Source organism: Myxine glutinosa, chromosome 8 (genome assembly GCF_964187855.1).
Source record: "Myxine glutinosa chromosome 8, kmMyxGlut1.1, whole genome shotgun sequence".
NCBI classification, from domain to species: domain Eukaryota; kingdom Metazoa; phylum Chordata; class Myxini; order Myxiniformes; family Myxinidae; genus Myxine; species Myxine glutinosa.
Genome location: NC_136268.1, coordinates 115,442,625 through 115,462,624, shown reverse-complemented (window position 1 = coordinate 115,462,624; position 20,000 = coordinate 115,442,625). Strand labels below are relative to the sequence as shown.

Sequence of the window (20,000 nt, the reverse complement as noted above, 5' to 3'; positions counted from 1 at the left end):
TCTTAAAGGGGAGGGGAGGGCGAGTGAAGGGGAGAGGGAGTGGGTGAGGGTGAGGGGGGGAAGGGGGGGGGGGAGGAAGGGTGGGGAGAGGGGGAAGGGGAGTAGTCAGAAGTGGAAGCTCTTTTACAGAGAATTTATATCTTAAAGGGGAGGGGGGGGGAAGGAGAGGTGGGAAGGGGAGGGGGGGAGGGAAGGGGGGATGGGGAGGGGGTAAGGAGGGGGAAAGGGTGGGGAGAGAGGGGAGGGGAGGGGGGAGGCAGGAGAGGAAGGGGAGTGGCTCACGTTTCTGAGTGAATGTGGCTCACGTTTCTGAGTTAAGTGTAATGGCGGTCAGGAAGAAGAAGAAGCCATACTACCAAATTCGTACACTTCTGGAATTGTTTGATTTATTTGTATTCAAATGTCTGGTAATTGTTTTGTATTTATTTCTGCGAATGTGTACTTGTATATAACTGTCATTCATTTAAAAAGGCTTCGGCACCATCGAACCTTTTTTTTCTTCTTTTTTTTTAACTCCAAAAAAACGAAAACAAAAATCCCTTTTTTTGGCCGAAAACACTCCCAGGCACTCACTGATGAACCTATGAAAGTTTGATAAAGATCTGTTTAGCCACCTCTGAATAAAACGCGGACACACACAGACAACTCGCGTTTATATATATATATATATATATATATATATATATATATATATATATATATATATATGAATGAATGATCGTTTTAAGGCCATTTTCCCCGCGAGAGCGGGGGTTAGCCTTGCGGGCCCCATGACAATCATGGTTCCCTGATTGAGGCAATGTTTTTATGGCCGGATGCCCTTCCTGACGCCAACCCTTGGTCACGCTCTTACGATGCGCAGGGATACGGTGTACCTATTCTAAATCAGGGTACACACCGTGATCATTCATCCCAGCAAGCTGGTACTCAATTTGCCGACCTCGGAAGGATGACAGGCTGAGTCAACCCCCCTGGCGTTAATTCAGCGATCGACCGGGATTCGAACCCAGGATCCTAGGATCCCAAGCCGGCACCCTGACCGCGAAGCCAACACCAGGATATATAGATATATATTTAAATCGGGATTTAAGTTTAATTCAAAAATTGATCCATACGTCTCTTCTCTTTCAAAGATTCAAACCGACAGAGATAGTTACAGTCACATGAAAAAGTAAGTACACCCCATGTAAAGTTTTGACTTTTTCAACATATTTCAACATACAGCTATTTGTTCTTCATTAAAACAATATTGATAGATAAAGGTGATATAATATAACAAATATCATGAAACATTTACATTTTGTAGTCCATTGTATAATTTAAATAAACATAAATGGAAATTTCGCATGTGGAAAAAGTAAGTACACCCCTACATTTATCACTACTTCAAATACCTGAAATTAGAATCAGGTGCACCAGCTCAGGTGCAAATGATTAGAACATCATTAGAGAGGATCTTGGAGGAACCTGTCTTATTTAAACCTCAGACATTTAGTTTGGTTTGCTTTGTTGTTGAAGTGTGTGGCATCACCATGTCTGGATCAAAAGAGCTCTCTGTGGTCTTCAGAAAGAAGGTTATAGATGCCTACGAGTCTGGGAAGGGATTTTAAAAGATCTCCAAACAATTTGAAATCAATCATTCGCCTGTCCGGAAGATCATCTACAAGTGGAGAAGATTCCAAACAACTGCCAACTTGTTCAGGCCAGGCCACCCCAGCAAGTTCAGCCCGAGAGCAGACCGCAAGATGCTGAAAGACGTCTCTAAGAACCCCAGAATGTCATCATGGGACCTACAGGTAGCTCTTGCCACTGTTGATGTCAAAGTGCATGAGTCTACCATTAGAAAGAGGCTGCACAAATTTGATCTACATGGGAGGTGTGCCAGGAGGAAACCTTTGCTGTCCAGAAAGAACATCAGGGCAAGACTAAAGTTTGCCAATGAACACCGAGGCAAAGACAAGCACTTCTGGAACAATGTGCTCTGGACAGAGGAGTCAAAGGTAGAGCTATTTGGCCACAGTACTCGAAGAGATGTTTGGCGAAAACCAAAGACAGCATTTGACCACAAGAGCCTGATACCAACTGTAAAGCATAGTGGTGGAAATATTATGGTTTGGGGCAGCTTTGCTGCATCAGGGCCTGGGCAGCTCACCATCATAGAATCCACTATGAATTCTTCATTGTACCAGAGGATGCTCGAGGATAATGTGAGGCCATCTGTCGGATAGTTGAAGCTCAACCGAAGGTGGACCTTGCAACATGACAATGACCCTAAACATACTAGTAAATCCACCAATGAATGGCTGAAAAGAAAGAAATGGAGGGTTCTGGAATGGTCAAGTCAAAGCCCGGATCTAAATCCCATCGAGATGTTGTGGGGGGATTTGAAACGAGCTGTGCATGCAAGAAACCCCTCAAACATCGCACAGCTGAAAGAATTCTGCAAGGAGGAGTGGGCAAAATTTCTCCCAGTCGATGTCAGAGACTGGTAGACAGTTATAAGAAACGCCTACTTGAGGTTGTTTCTGCCAAAGGGGGCAATACCACCTATGAGAGCAAAGGGTGTACTTACTTTTTCCACATGCGAAATTTGCATTTATGGTTATTCAATTTATACAATGGACTACAAAATGTAAATGTTTCATGATGTTTATTATATTATATTGTGGCGGACACGAAAGCCCACTGGCGTGGTGACATCATTCCACGCACCAAGTGGGCGGCGGCCACGCCCGAGGGGTAGGCGTGGCCTCAGGATATACACCGGGCGCGCAGCCCGGAGCGCGCCAGTGCTACAGTGACCTGTTTGGAATAAAGAACTATAAACTCACCGCGTTGTCCGCTTCCTCCTTGGTAGCAAGTCACGCGCGTAGTACCGCGTGCTTCATTGGTGACCTCCGACATTCGAGTCAGCCGTCGCTGACTCCCCGAAACCGCCGCAACAATGGCTACCAACGCGGTCTCCATCAAGCTCCCCGAATTCTGGGAATCACAACCCGAAGTTTGGTTCCTGCAGGCGGAAGCCCAGTTCCGACTTCGAGGCATCACGGTGGACGAGACCATGTACTGCCACGTGGTCTCCGCCCTCGGGCCCGGCACGGCCACCCGCGTCGTATCGGTCCTAAGGAATCCACCTGCCGACGGCAAGTACGAGGCGGTCAAGCGTCTCCTCCTTGCCACGTTCGGCCTTACGGTGGACGCACGGGCCGATCGCCTCTTGGACCTCCCAGAGATCGGGGACACGCGACCGTCGGTCCGTATGGACCATATGCTGGCGCGCGGTGCGGTCGTATATGCGGTGCATATGCGGTCGCGCGGGGGCTCCGGGTCCAGCTGCACCGAACCACGGCCTACCACCCCTAGGCCAACGGCCTGTGCGAGCGATTCCACCGCTCGTTGAAGGCCGCGCTCCGGGCCACCCTCCGCGACGGCGGCTGGGTCGACAGGCTCCCCTGGGTCCTGCTGGGCCTCCGGACGGCGCCCAAGGAGGACCTGCGCGCATCCGCGGCGGAGTTGGTCTTTGGACAACCGCTGCGGGTGCCGGGCGAGTTCCTCCCCGAATTCTGGGAATCACAACCCGAAGTTTGGTTCCTGCAGGTGGAAGGCCAGTTCCGACTTCGAGGCATCACGGTGGACGAGACCATGTACTGCCACGTGGTCTCCGCCCTCGGGCCCGGCACGGCCACCCGCGTCGTATCGGTCCTAAGGAATCCACCTGCCGACGGCAAGTACGAGGCGGTCAAGCGTCTCCTCCTCGCCACGTTCGGCCTAACGGTAGATGCACAGGCCGATCGCCTCTTGGACCTCCCCGAGATCGGGGACACGCGACCGTCGGTCCGTATGGACCATATGCTGGCACTCATGGGCGACGAAACCCCGAACGCTCTATTCCGGGCGTTGTTTCGACGCCAGCTGCCAGCACAAGTCCGCCTCGCTTTGGCTGGTTCCGCGATAACGGAACCCCGTGCGCTCGCTGCTGAGGCCGACAAATACTACGCGGCTTTGGACACGCAGGCGAGTCTTGGCGCGGTTGCCGCTCCCGAGGCTCCCGAAGCTTTCCCCGCCCCGATGCACCGCACCTCGTGTCCGCCGTCACGCCCCGCCCACCACCACCACCACCGCCGTGAAGAAAACCGCGACCTCCGACGCCGCAGCTGCCCGCCTGGTGTTTCTTCCACACCAAGTTCGGCCACAAGGCTCGGCAGTGTCACCCGCCGTGCTCATTTGGCAGGTCGGGAAAGGGGCGAGCCGGCGCTCGGTGGCAACGGTGAGCGTCGGCAATTCCAACAGCCTGCTGTACATAACGGACACCTTGTCCGGGCACCGTTACCTGTGCAATACGGGAGCGCAGGTGAGTGTCGTTCCTGCCGGTACGTCCGACAAGCACACCGCGGGCCGGGGCCCCGCGCTGCTTGCGGCCAATGGTACGTCTATACGCAAGTACGGAAAACGCTGTCTCTCCCTGCGGTTCGGAGGTCAGGTTTTCCGTTGGTCGTTCGTTTTGGCCGACGTGCCCATGGCACTGCTCGGCGCGGACTTCTTATGTGCGAATGGATTACTGGTAGATGTAAAGCGCAGAAGGCTTGTCAAGGCCGAGACGTTCAGCTCACTCGCGTGTGCGCTGCCCGGCTCGTTGAGCAGCTCACAGAGCGGCTCGCCGAGCGGCTTGCTGAGCGGTTCCGTTCCGGCCAGGTTCATCTGTACGCTTCCGGCAGCGGACGAATTCGCCCGCCTCCTCGCGGGTTTCCCGGCCCTCACGCGGCCGACCTTCTCGGCGGGGACCGTCAAGCACGGGGTGGAACACCACATCCCCACCGCCGGGCCACCGGTCTACGCCCGGGCACGCCGCCTCGAGCCAACGAAGCTCGCGGTAGCTAAAGTGGAGTTCGCTACGCTGGAGCGGCTCGGCATCGTGCGGCGCTCCGAGAGCGCGTGGGCGTCCCCGCTCCACATCGTGCCCAAGCCCGGCGGGGGATGGCGACCGTGCGGGGACTACCGGTGCCTAAACGACGCCACCACCCCCGACCGCTACCCCGTCCCCCACATTCAGGACCTTTCCGCCCGCTTGGCGAATATGTCCTTCTTTTCAAAGGTGGACCTCGTGCGCGGCTACCATCAGGTCCCTGTCAGACCGGAGGACATCCCGAAGACGGCTGTCATCACGCCATTCGGGCTTTTCGAATTTCTTCGGATGCCCTTCAGTTTGAAAAATGCGGCTCAGGCGTTCCAGCGCCTCATGGACAGCGTCTTGCGCGGCTTGGATTTTTTGTACGTCTACCTGGACGACATCCTCGTCGCCAGCGCGTCCCGCGAAGAGCACCTACACCATCTCCACACGCTCTTCGAACGTCTGGGCCAGCACGGCCTGATCGTGAACCCCGCCAACTGCCGGTTCGGTGTTGCTGAAATCGACTTTTTGGGGCACCGCGTCACCAGGCACGGGCCGTCCCCCTACCGGCCAAGGTGGAGGCGGTGAAGGGGTTTCCGCGCCCCCGCACGATCAAGGGGCTCCAGGAGTTCCTGGGCATGGTAAACTTTTACCATCGGTTCCTGCCCCGCATCGCCCAGCTCCTGCGCCCCTTACATGAGGCCCTTCGAGGGAAGCCGGGCAAAGGTGACGTTACCTGGACCGAGCAGATGGACACGGCGTTCTCGGGCGCGAAGCTCGCCTTGGCCAACGCCACCATGCTCGCGCACCCGGCGCTCGATGCACCGATCGCCCTCACCTCCGACGCCTCGGACTATGCGGTGGGCGCGGTGTACGAGCAATGGGTGCATGGAGCTTGGCAACCGCTGGCGTTCTTCAGCCGGCAGCTTCGCCCGCCCGAACGCCGTTACAGCACCTTCGACCGCGAGTTGCTTGGGCTTCACCTGGCGGTCAGGCACTTCCGCCATCTGCTCGAGGGCCGTGCATTCACGGCCTTCGTCGACCACAAGCCGCTGGTTTTCGCGATGGGCAAGGTCGCCGAGCCGTGGTCGGCCCGGCAACAGCGTCACCTCGCGGCCGTGTCCGAGTACACGACGGACATCCGGCACGTCGCGGGAAAGGACATCCCGGTGGCCGATTGCCTTTCCCGGGCCATCGCCCACGCAGTCCACCTTGGCATCGACTATGCCCGGATGGCAGCGGACCAGGCCGTCGACCCCGGGGTCCAGGCCCTGCGGACCGCCGTCACGGGCCTCCGCGTCACCGAGGTGCCCTTCGACGGCGCGGGCACGGCCCTCGTTTGCGACGTCTCCCTCGGGCGGCCTCGCCCCATCGTGCACGCAGGCTGGCAGCGCCAGGTTTTTGACGCCATCCACGACCTGTCCCACCCGGGCACGAGGGCCTCCCAGCGGTTGGTCGCCGACAAGTTTGTCTGGCATGGCCTCCGGAAGGCCGTCCGCGGCTGGGCCAGGACGTGCCTCGCATGCCAGTGCGCAAAGGTGCACCGACACACCCAGGCCCCCTTGGCCCCGTTTACGGTGCCGGAACGTCGGTTCGACCACGTTCACGTGGACCTGGTGGGACCTCTGCCCCCCTCGCGGGGTTTCACCCATGTCCTCACCATGGTGGACCGCACCACCCGGTGGCCAGAGGCCGTGCCTTTGGCGGCGACGACGGCGGCAGACGTCGCGCAGGCGTTCATCGCCACCTGTGTCGCCTGGTTCGGCGCCCCCTCGGACATCTCGTCCGACCGCGGCCCCCAGTTCACCTCGGAGCTCTGGGCCGCGGGGGCTCGGGGGCTCGGGGTCCAGCTGCACCGAACCACGGCCTACCACCCCCAGGCCAACGGCCTGTGCGAGCGATTCCACCGCTCGTTGAAGGCCGCGCTCCGGGCCACCCTCTGCGACGGTGGCTGGGTCGACAGGCTCCCCTGGGTCCTGCTGGGCCTCCGGACGGCGCCCAAGGAGGACCTGCGCGCATCCGCGGCGGAGTTGGTCTTTGGACAACCGCTGCGGGTGCCGGGCGAGTTCCTCCCCGACCCCACGGCACCTTGGTCCGCGGCGCAGGAGCGTTCTGCGCTGCAGGAGACCGCCCAGAGGTTCGCCCCGGTGCCGACGGCGCACCACGGGCACCCTCCTACACACGTCGCCCCAGAGCTTCGCACCGCGGAGTACGTCTTCGTCCCATAAAACACGTAATAAAAACACCTCACAGCCATAAAACACATAATAAAAACACCTAACAGCCATAAAACACGTAATAAAAACACCTCACCACCACGAAATTAAAAACACTTCAGAACCACGGAAACAAAAGTTTGAGGGAGTCTTTAAGTGTCAACACAGACACTGCCCAGATGTGTCGATATCTATCTATAATTCCAGTAATCTCTGTGTGTTTGTTTGTCTGTGACCGCTGTTTCTCGACAACCACGGGTCCGATATACTTTAAACTTGCCAGGTATATTGCTGGGGACCCGAGGATGTGCCTTTTCAAGGTTTCATATTAATCGGACAATTACTTACCGAGCTATGTCCAAAAAACGATTCAACCAATCAGAGAGCAGCGAGCTATCGCGTGTGCCGAACGTGGCGAACACACTCTGCCTCGGATGGCACATTTGAGAGCGTATTCATTTATTTCACGTTTGCAAACTATGTTGGCGCTATGTTGGCGTTAAACTATGTTTTAAAACTAATTTGCGATTCTTTCGCTTTCCTGCGCTTTGTGCACGCTATGGCGATTTCTTTACCAAACTCTGCAAGCTGTTCGCTTTGGACCAAACCATTTCATGTAAATAGAGGGGGGGGGATTGTCACCGTACTCGCAAGCCGTTCGCTTTGGACCAAACCATTTCATGTAAATAGAGGGGGGGGATTGTCACCGTACTCGCAAGCCGTTCGCTTTGGACCAAACCATTTCATGTAAATAGAGGGGGGGGGATATAATTTTAGATATAGATATAGTACAGGCATGCCCTAGTATAGATAAATGACTGTACCCGAGTTGCCGTTTTGTCATGGTTTAAACCAATCATAATTCAAACAATTATTTTGCACAAATGTATTTGTAATATACGTGATATCACATTTTATAAACAATTGAAGTTGAAAAAAAAAAAATTTCCAAAACAAATTCCCCCAAAAAATAATTTAAAAATTGGAAATTTTTTCAAAACAAATAACCTTAGGACGTACCGACGGGAGAGATATGTGCATACCAGAAGTTTGGTACGATTTCACAAAAGTTTGAGAAAGTAGTTCAGTGACAAGACAACACAACACAAGACAACACAACACAGGACAGGACAGACGCTGCACAGATATATATATATAGATAGATAACATGAAATATATATAACAAGGGATATATGACATGATATATGACATAAAAGTGATTTTTTTTTTTTTTTTTTTGGATACAAGATCGAGGCTCGTATAAGACACCTCACAGCCATAAAACACATAATAAAAACACCTAACAGCCATAAAACACGTAATAAAAACACCTCACCACCACGAAATTAAAAACACTTCAGAACCACGGAAACAAAAGTTTGAGGGAGTCTTTAAGTGTCAACACAGACACTGCCCAGATGTGTCGATATATAGATAAATGACTGTACCCGAGTTGCCGTTTTGTCATGGTTTAAACCAATCATAATTCAAACAATTATTTTGCACAAATGTATTTGTAATATACGTGATATCACATTTTATAAACAATTGAAGTTGAAAAAAAAAAAATTTCCAAAACAAATTCCCCCAAAAAATAATTTAAAAATTGGAAATTTTTTCAAAACAAATAACCTTAGGACATACCGACGGGAGAGATATGTGCATACCAGAAGTTTGGTACGATTTCACAAAAGTTTGAGAAAGTAGTTCAGTGACAAGACAACACAACACAAGACAACACAACACAGGACAGACGCTGCACAGATATATATATATAGATAGATAACATGAAATATATATAACAAGGGATATATGACATGATATATGACATAAAAGTGATTTTTTTTTTTTTTTTTTTGGTATACAAGATCGAGGCTCGTATAAGAGCTAGCTAGCTAGCGAGCTAGCATCAATCACACAAAAAAAAAAAAAAAAAAAAATAACGGGCACAAAACACATGGACCAGGAAAGAAATCCGTATTTCAAAATAGTGGATCTGGGGGGAATTAACGGGGGTAGAAAAGATCATGGTTTTGGATGGGGGAAGATAAGAGATGGTGGTGAACAGCTGTTTTAAAGACTTGGAGGTAGGAGTGGGATTTAAGAGAGTGAGGAAGTTTGTTCCAGAGGCGGGAGTAAAAAGGAAGGAATGAAAGAGTGAAGGTGAGCAGAGAGTCTTGATTTTGGCAGTTTCACCAGAAGAGGGTTACTGGCAGATCTTGTGCGACCTGCAGGAATATTTGGGGGATAGAGCCCAGATAGAGCTGGGGGAGCAAGGCTGGTGAGGAGTCGGTAGAAGACAGAAAGACCACCTACCTGCCTGCGGTGAGTAAGTGAAAGGCTCTCGGAGTTAGCTTCACCGCAGGAGATTCCAATGATTCTGAAAGCTTTGGTTTCAACAGCGTGAAGCCGAGCTAGGTGTGAGGCAGGAGCACCAGACCAGAGGGGAGAGCAGTATTCCATAGAGCTGCGGATGAAAGCCTTGTATGTGGTAAGGAGCTCAGGTGTGCCAAGGAAGGACTGCGCACGACGGAGGATGCCCAGTCAGCGACTGGCTTTGGAGGCCAGCTTGGAAATGTGGTTTTCCCAGGAAAGATCATGGCAGATCATGAGACCCAAAAGCTTGAGTGACAGAACTTCTTGGAGAGGATTATTCAGGAAGTGGATGGGAGGGTTGTCCATTCGGTCTTTTCGGAGAGACATTGTAAGAGTGTGAGATTTGTCAGGATTGAAAGACATGTTCCACTTGTTTGACCAGTCTGTGATTTTGTCCAGGTCCGCAGAGAGTGAGGAGGCTGCAGACTGCCAATCTGAGGGATGAGGAATGGAGCGGCAGAGAGTGGAGTCATCAGCAAAGAGAATTTTTTGGGGGGGAAATTAAAAAAAAAGAAAAAGAAATTGGTCTTGATCGTCAAATCTTTTCAATAATATCATTTAATTGGAGATCAGAACCCTCCTCACATAGTAGTGGCTGTTATTACTAGCTTGGATGGTTCACGTACATTGATCCAACTACATCGATGCACAGAATGTGGAGGAGGTAACGGAGATGGCACTTTGGTGAATGCTGGCTAGCTGATATTTAGCCCATTCCCCTTCAGTGGGAGACAGGGATTTGCGTGCGTGTGGTGTGTGTAGCGGGAGACAGGGATTTGCGTGCATGTGGTGTGTATGTGCGTGTGTATGTCTGCCCACCTGTCCAGGCCATAACTATTTTACCATTTCAGTTTTTGTCATCAATTTTTCTTTTTTTCATGATAGACACATCAAAATTTTTCATGATAGATAACATGAAAAGCATTATATAACATGGACGAGTTGTGACTAAACTTGGTGGAGGAGTTGGTTCGGTGACGATAACAAGCCGATTCGATTTTGGTTCAGGTCCGAATCCAGATCCAGTCTATCAGTGGGATACAAAACAAACTGTTCAACCTGGCGGAGGTATGCACTCTACTGAGTGCTGTTCTAATTTGCCATGTTCCCATTCATGTTTTAAGCTGAGAAATAAAAGAAAAACCTCCAAGCTTGTTGTCATTGCCAGATTGTCGTACAAATTTTTTGGAAGCAGTGTTACCGATTTGAGTTAAACAGACAGTGAAACTGGTTTGGTGCTTTCTGATTGGTCAAAAGGCAACCAATCACAATGTATCACATTAAAACAGTTATTTTTTTCTCGTTTTAACTAACAGGCAGTCGTGTGTATGAGGAAGAGTTAAGCAAAAGGGGGAGTCAGGAAACCAAATAGGACTAAGTGAGAGATTACGTGCAGCGATAAGCACACACCTTCTTGCTTTGGCTTGACGAGATCAAGCATTTGGCAGAGGCAGTCGGAGAAAGGAAGCGGTTCGATCCCAAGTTGCTCCATGCGACGGCACTGCTCATCGTAAAAGGACTCCAGCTCGAACATGGAGAGCACTCCATCTCCGTCGAGATCCAGGCAGCGGAACCAGTACTCAATGCTGTGGCAGAATACGAGCAGGATTAGAGCTCCTTTTCACGTCGGGTCAAAATGGTCGTGAACCAGGACTTTCATGCAGCATTACACAGAGGTTGTCCGATTTCCAAACTCCAAAATGCTAATTCCACAGCAACGTTGTTGTGCTGCGCTCCACTACCTCGTTGGGCTTTTCTTATCTTCTTCCGAGATGAGGAACCACACAAAATCGGCGTAACTCATCTTCTTTTCTCTTTGCACTGCATTCCCCCTGACACGCACAAAAAAACACACACACGACAAACTTTCTACACAGACCGACTATAAAACAGACAATTACTTGACCATTAAACCCTCGGTGCGATTACCCATTGACCTACAGCTCATACCTGGTAACTGCTCCCGAAAATATCCTCCCAATAATCCGACTGGAAATAGCTGCAGGGAAGTCGGAGGTGTCGGTGAGTGGAAGAAGGAAACAGGAATGGTGAAAGGAACAAGCAAGGCAATGTTAAGAATTTCAACGAAGGAGTAAAAGAAAATGGTAAAAGGAGGGTCACACAACGCATCTCAACGGTCGCCATACCATGGTCATTATGCCTTGCGAGATCCTTTTCATCGATGTAGAGGTCATGGTCAGTGTCAAGCTCCCAGAATTTACAGTAGATAACGTAGAAGTGTTCGTAGGAAAAGTAGTCGGTCACTTGATTGATGTCTTCTTCCTCTTCGAGGAGGGCAAGAGTCTGCAGAGGACACAGTGCTCACCATGTCTACGCAAACACAGGTTTACGACGATCCACATCATACTCATGCATACTCATCAATTTCACTGCTATTTAAATATCACTGCTCTGTGCTCACATGAGCATTTGATTTACATACAACAACAACAACAACAACAACAACAACATGCATTTTAAGGCCATTTTCCCTGCCAGAGCGGGGGTTAGCCTTGCGGTCCCCATGAGCATTTGTTTTACGTGAGAAACACTATTCACATCTTCAATTGTGATCTTATTTTGTCGTTTGATAGTTTAACACAAATGAGTTTGCTATACTCACATTTTAATGTATTTATTAGAGAGACAACGTGACAAGACAACGCAGAGGCAGTGGACTCATTGTCGAGCTATCCAGACTGGGTTTGATTCCCGACCTGACTATATGAGCAAACCGTCACCCTGGTGCTTCCGGGGATTGGTGTTGCATCATTGCGTGCAGGCCTTCAGAGGGGCGTTAGGCCAGGTGTCCCCAGCCAGCATTCGCTGGTGTTCATTAAACATCCCATGGTCTTGTTCCACACAAGCTGGCTACAATGTTTCCCGGCACCCTGATCAAATTCCAAATTCCCACCCCAATGTAAAGGGGGCACTGCATCAGCGACACAGCCAAGCCTCAGTGATGATGTGACTTAGTAATCAATTCCCACCTGGGTTAAAGACGACATTTGTCTCCTCATGTGAAAGATGACAAGGGCTGATTCGGAGCAAGGAGTAGGACAGAGACATTCATAGACATCATTGTACTTTATGCATGGATGTTGTTTCGTATGCAGCCTGTGGCTGCTGGTTGCATCATTTTTCTGGAAGCGCATTTGTACCACTGATGCAGTGCCTCAATTACCAGTGAGCTGGTACCCAATTTGCTGACCTCGGGAGGATGACAGGCTGAGTCACCCCCCTTGCGTTAATTCAGCGATCGACCGGGATTCGAACTCAGGATCCTAGGATCCCAAGCCGGCACCCCAACGGCTAAGCCAACACCAGGCTTATGCATGGATTAACTATACCTATAAAAGGCAAAAAATAAAACTGTCTGTATGTGCTCTATGCACGGCCACATCTTTTAAGTTACAAACTCCAAACTCGGGGTACAAATACAACTTTATGTGGGGGGTAACATAGGCTATGTGGCCGCAGCCTCACACAGGGACGTAGGGGGCCGGACGGAGGGGGCGAAAATTCTCTATGTAAATGTGTACCGTGTAGCGCCACCCGGTGATGGCAGAGGGTATTACAATTTCCTTTTTATCTGGGCAATGCTGAGGGGGAAAGCACTCTTCACATGTGTAAATTTGTCGTCGTTTCCTCCCCTTCCCTCCACCTCCTCCTTCCCCCCTCTCCTTACCCTCTCCTCTCCCTTCCCTCACTCATCCCACTCCCTTCATCCTCCCCACTTCTACTCTCCCCCCCCCCCCTCCCCTCTGCCCCTGCCCCCTCCACCCCTAACCTCTCCCCCTAGGCAAAGCCGGGTACTTCAGCTAATATTTTATAAGGGTATGGTGAACGCAGGATTTGAACCCAGGGTCCATACATCACGAGCAAGGGGTTCGGGTGGGAACACCAACAGGCCGACCTTTTCTCGGCTCACACAAAAGGCAGTCTTTGTACGAGAGACAACAGTGAAAGCTGTCTCATATCATACGAGACAAATATTTACAACTGCCTGGAAAATCTCAACATTTTGCATATGTCTGCTAAGTGTTTTGTTTTTCAACTTCAAAAACAGAAGTCACAGAAGAGAAAAAGAAAGATGCTTTGAAATGTACAAGTTAGACAGGAAAGTATTCAAGAATACCTGCAGGAAGTTATTTCTCCTGAGCTCCGTAAGAGTTATTTTGCCAGACCAGGACCTGTTTACAACGTAAAATATTCTCTGGATCACCTGTCAAGACAACATGAGATAGCCATGTAAGAGTTGTACGCTTGGAAAGCAGGGTAGGGGGTGGGGAGGGGGGGGTGTGGAGGGGGGGGTGGCGAGGGGGGGGGCAGGGGGGTGGGAGTTGGGGGAAGGAGGAGGTGGTGTGGCAGACTACGTGCTACCCTTTGCTTTTTACGACAAACAAAACAGCTGTTGCCTTCAAACTAGGATTACAAGAAGGCTAATAACAAATCCTATCATCAGCTGCCGCTCGAGTAGAAAAGACAACACGATTCTCACTTTACTTTATGCACAAAATCATCGGTGTATGTGTCTTTAATACCTTCTAACAACATGAATGTCAAAACAAGTACGACTTACAAAATAAGGGAAAAAAAAATCAAGAAAAAATAAAAGAGCTTGCACTGCAAATTGAAATACTTTACAGGTAATCTGATTATGTTTCCATCGTCTCGGGGTAGTATAACGTTATTGTCGGAATGTGTGCCGACGACGCACGAAGGTTCCGGGGCTTAAGCCCCACACCACACCCGAGCCCTGACCATCCAGTTGTGCAACAAGTCAAATAATCCATTTCCACAGAACTTCAAGCTGCATTTCCTGTGTGGTATCACTTGTGAAAAGAGAAGGGCAGTGTGTGCTGGTACTCTCAAAAATTCCACATTCCAGTCTCCTGATCCTCTGCTGGAAATGCAAGGGCAAACTATCCAAATGGGATAACTATAGAAGCACTTCCTTTACTTGGACGGACGGTATCGGATCAGGTTATTAATACAACAATAAAAATACTTTGAAGTTGAGAGTATTCGTATGGGGGGGGGGGGGGGGGGTCTCCCAAGGGGACCAAAGGTGGAACTCCAGCAGCTTGCACGACATGTGTATTGATGATAGTTTGCTGCAAAATATCCAAATAGTATATGCAATTAATTTTAATTAATTAATTAATTTTGCTTTGTGTATCAAGGACAAGAAAATCAGCACATTTACTGATAGATTTATAGTTCAAGGTTGTACATTTACTCGTTCAGACAGCTTCATTAACTCAGATTATTCAGTGTGCAGGATTTCTCCAGCATCCTGAGGTAATCTGCCAGCTACATGCTAAGGGTACAGTTGGAACTGTGAACATGAGCTTACTTTATGAGGAATTTCAATGGAGGAGGCCATTTGGCCCATCAACCCTGTGAAATTTTTGTTCATCTGTGCTCTATCCTTTTTAAATGGTGAGCGTCAAGCACAGACGTAGCAAATACGGTATAACCCAGCCAGTGTTCGACCTGTCGACATCCCAGAGACAGAGGACGCTCTAAGTCTACCCCTTATGCCACCGACTCTGTTAAATGCGATTGGACACTGCGTACAAGTCGTACATTTGTTGCATTGGGTGTAATAACCACAAATTACGTAGGCAAAAAAATAATAACAAGAAGACGTCATGCGGAGCACGATACTTGCAAAATCCGCCCCCACCCCCAAGAAAAAAAAATCCATTGATAGAGCAAATTGTCCATTTCATCAACATTAAAATTGACAATCTTGATCAAAGCTCGGGTCAATGGGAAGAAAAGTGACGATTTTTCAGATGAAAATTGATGATTTTGGAAGTTTGACCTCGAGTCTCACCAGTCTCACCTCACTCACCAGTCTCACCTCAACATACAGCTATTTGATCTTTGACCTTTTGACCTCAAAAATAGTTAGTTTTAAAATTTTGTGACACAATGTGCAAATGCTGTTCAATTTCCAAGTCAATCAGATGAAAATTTATGGCTTTTCAGATGAAAATTGGCGATTTTGGAAGCTTGACCTTGAGTTAACCTTTGACCTTTTGACCTAAAAATAGTATGTTTCCCAATTTAGTGACTCAATATGCAAATGCTTTTCAATTTCCAAGTCAATCGGATGAAAATTGATGGTTTTTCAAATGAAAATTGATGATTTTGGAAGTGTGACCTTCGGTTGACCTTTGACCTGTTGACCTCCAAAATAGTTGGTTTCCCAATTCATTGAGACAATATGCAAATGCTGTTCAATTTTCAAGTCATTCAGATGAAAATTGACGGTTTTTGAGATGAAAACTGATGATTTTGGAAGTTTGACCTTGAGTTGACCTTTGACCGTTATATCTCAAAAATAGTATGTTTCCCAATTTATTGACTCGATATGCAAATGCTGTTCAATTTTCAAGTCAATCGGATTTAAAATGGCGATTTTAGAAATGTGACCTTCAGATGACCTTTGACCTCAAAATCAATAGGCTTCTCAATTGGGACGACCTATACAATTTGATGAAGTTTCGTGACGATCAGTTTAGAATTGTGACCTGTATAGTCAGGTTCACTATGTGAATAAATTATATTTCGTTCAAAATCATGGTAGATTAGCAAACCTATACATTTTTGGAAAGGTTATAGCATAAGGAAACTAAAAATCAATGTTTACATTTGGAGAGATACCTGTATGGCGGCCATTTTGGATTTTCAAAATGGCCACTGTAAAATACATATTTTGTTCTATTTCTGCCTCTAATTACCCTAAAAACTTTTAAAAATATACTAAACCTATATTTTCAGGGACAAGGAATCCAATGAAAGTATCAAATTAGTGCTATGGGGAATGGTAAGACACGAATCAAAGGTTTTGAATTGCAAAATACTGTCTTTATATTCGTGATAAGTTGCATAATCAAATACATGTTATCATTTTGTACAGGCAGTTAATAACATCAAAATGTGTCACAATAATTCATATCACCAAACATACACAGGCAGTCAGCAAAATCATATATACACATGCAGTCAGTATAACTTCACATCTACACAGGCAGTCAATGACAAAATATACACAGGCAGTCAATGACAAAATATACACAGGCAGTCAATGGCATCAAACATACACGATTACAGAATATGCCATTTAGAGTTCGTCATCACTGTCCTGTGTGTCGTATCCGACAATATAGTCCGCATCGTTTTCACAGTCCGTTCCACACAAGCAAAGGTCGGTCAAATTGATTGGCAAATCGAATTGGTCGAATGGTCGATCGAATCGAATTCGATGAATCGAATCGAATCGATCGAATTGGTCGAATGGTCGATCGAAGCGATTGGTCGAATGGTCGAATTGGTCGAATCGGCAAATGTAAACATTGATTTTCAGATTTTCCATGTAATAACGTTTCCAAAAATGTATAGGTTTGCTAATCTACCATGATTTTGAACGAAAAAACATAGTGAACCTGACCTGTAGGCCGGTGACAAACAGACAAACAAACAAACAGACAGAACCACAAACGCAACCGACCAATATATTTGAAAAATCTTCGATTTTGCAAGTAATAATAACGCCGCATGCCCACAACCCGCCATGGTAAACATTCGCTGGGCGGGTATCCAACCTTCGATATTTTTATGTGGTTGCCAGATATAGATAGCATCTCACGTCACTGGACTGGCTTTAGCGAGCTCACTGACAACACAGAAATAACTCAACACTAAAGCTGGTTAGCATTTCCGTAAAGCTTCTCTGGTAGGCAGAACTACAAAAAATACAAAATAGCATTTCCCTTCTTTGAGCGCCTAATGACCACAAACCCACCGGCCAAGCTGCATCACTTCTTCATCGACGGCCTTAAAGAAGTGGCGCCATTAAAGTAACCAAGAAAAGCACGACCTCTGCCAAGTTATATCACGGCCTTTTGAGAAACCCAATAAATAAGTAGAAAAGTCTCGAGCATTAAGGCTGACTTGCTTTGAGCAATGGACAACAGAACAACTTGGATTAAGAATGGTTCCACTCCTGCATTGTTCGCTGAACTTTCAAACCCCAGCAATGCAAAGAGAAACGAGTAAGTTCTGCCAGTAAAGTTTACGCGTCGGCTTGTTTCGCTTTTATATTCACCATTTTTGCTGAGCAACTAGATTTTGGAAAAACATGAGTAGAGGATGTCGTTTCATTTCAACAAAGAAGTTCAAAATAAAATCAGACCAAGCCACATTATAAAAGACAAATGCAAAAAAAGGGCATTTAGAAATCAGCCTTAGATATTGCATAAAAAACGTCATTGAATATAATCATTAACCAGTCATCTCGCATTTTACAGGATCATCCATTTAATACCTTTCCAGGATACCATTTCTCCTGTATTCTCCATATTTTGGCTGCAATGCCAAATGCAATGTTGCAGCTGAACTGTACATACACACTGTGACCTTAGCATGCTCTAGAAGCCATCTCAGGCATATTTAAATCCTTAGAAACCCGAAAAGCTTAAGAGGGATTCACCCCATGACCTACACATGGAGTGCTGCCCCTTCACCTCACAATGGGGCCTTGGCAACCCCTTGACCCCTGCTTGAGTGTCCCTTTTTCTCTTTTTATGAGAGCTGGTCACACTGATACTTGTTACATACATAATATATATATATATATATATATATATATATATATATATATATATATATACAGTCACGTGAAAAAGTAAGTACACCCCATGTAAAGTTTTGACTTTTTCAACATATTTCAACATACAGCTATTTGATCTTCATTTCAACAATATTGATAGGTAAAGGTGATATAATATAACAAATATCATGAAACATTTACATTTTGTCGTCCATTGTATAATTTAAATAAACATAAATGCAAATTTCGCATGTGGAAAAAGTAAGTACACCCCTACATTTATCACTACTTCAAATACCTAAAATTAGAATCAGGTGCACCAGCTCAGGTGCAAATGATTAGAACATCGTTAGAGAGGATTTTGGAGGAACCTGTCTTATTTAAACCTCAGACATTTCGTTTGGTTTGCTCTTTGTTGTTGAAGTGTGTGGCGTCACCATGCCTAGATCAAAAGAGCTCTCTGAGGCCTTCAGAAAGAAGGTTATAGATGCCTACGAGTCTGGGAAGGGATTTAAAAAGATCTCCAAACAATTTGAAATCAATCATTCGACTGTCCGCAAGATCATCTACTCATGGAGAAAATTCCAAACAACTGCCAACTTGTTCAGGCCAGGCCACCCCAGCAAGTTCAGCCCGAGAGCAGACCGCAAGATGCTGAAATAAGTCTATAAGAACCCCAGAACGTCATCACGGGACCTACAGGTAGCTCTTGCCACTGTTGATGTCAAAGTGCACGAGTCTACCATTAGAAAGAGGCTGTACAAATTTGATCTTCATGGGAGGTGCACCAGGAGGAAACCTTTGCTGTCCAGAAAGAACATCAGGGCAATACTAAAGTTTGCCAATGAACACCTAGGCAAAGCCCATCACTTCTGGAACAATGTGCTCTGGACAGATGAGTCAAAGGTAGAGCTATTTGGCCACAGTACCAGAAGACATGTTTGGCGAAAACCAAAGACAGCATTTGACCACAAGAACCTGATACCAACTGTAAAGTATGGTGGTGGAAATATTATGGTTTGGGGCAGCTTTGCTGCATCAGGGCCTGGGCAGCTCACCATCATAGAATCCACTATGAATTCTTCATTGTACCAGAGGGTGCTTGAGGATAATGTGAGGCCATCTGTCGGAAAGTTGAAGCTCAACCGAGGGTGGACCTTGCAACATGAAAATGACCCTAAACATACCAGTAAATCCACCAAGGAATGGCTGAAAAGAAAGAAATGGAGGGTTCTGGAATGGCCAAGTCAAACCCCGGATCTAAATCCCATCGAGATGTTGTGGGGGGGATTTGAAACGAGCTGTGCATGCAAGAAACCCTCAAACATCGCACACCTGAAATAATTCTGGATGGAGGAGTGGGCAAAAATTTCTCCCAGTGGATGTCAGAGACTGGTAGACAGTTATAAGAAATGCCTACTTGAGGTTGTTTCTGCCAAAGGGGGCAATACCACCTATTCGAGCCAAAGGTGTATTTACTTTTTCCACATGCGAAATTTGCATTTATGTTTATGTAAATTATACAATGGACGACAAAATGTAAATGTTTCATGATATTTGTTATATTATATCACCTTTATCTCTCAATATTGTTGAAATGGAGATCAAATAGCTGTATGTTGAAATATGTTGAAAAAGTCAAAACATTACATGGGGTGTACTTAGTTTTTCACACGACTATATATATATATATATATATATATATATATATATATATATATATATATATATATATATATAAGCATTCCTCAAGGACGCTCCAGAGTTTCACTCGCGGTACATAACTACGGTGAGTTATACATATGGCACAGCCTGAAAACACGCAAAGCCAGCCAGCTGTCTATGCCTCTCAGCTCCACTTAGGGATCTGCACCATGAGTTTGCATCCTGAGAA

The 20,000-nt window shown here is 47.3% G+C and overlaps 1 protein-coding gene across 1 annotated transcript in view; it reads right to left on the bottom strand.

The window, feature by feature from the left end:
* The window catches only part of LOC137432880 (serine/threonine-protein phosphatase 2A regulatory subunit B'' subunit alpha), a 64,646-nt gene that overhangs the window by 13,803 nt on the left and 30,843 nt on the right, over positions 1–20,000 (bottom strand). Inside the window, 5 exon segments of the mRNA XM_078783989.1 lie at positions 10,891–11,066; positions 11,223–11,312; positions 11,431–11,479; positions 11,628–11,784; positions 13,619–13,705. Coding sequence (XP_078640115.1) covers positions 10,891–11,066; positions 11,223–11,312; positions 11,431–11,479; positions 11,628–11,784; positions 13,619–13,705 — 559 coding nt within the window.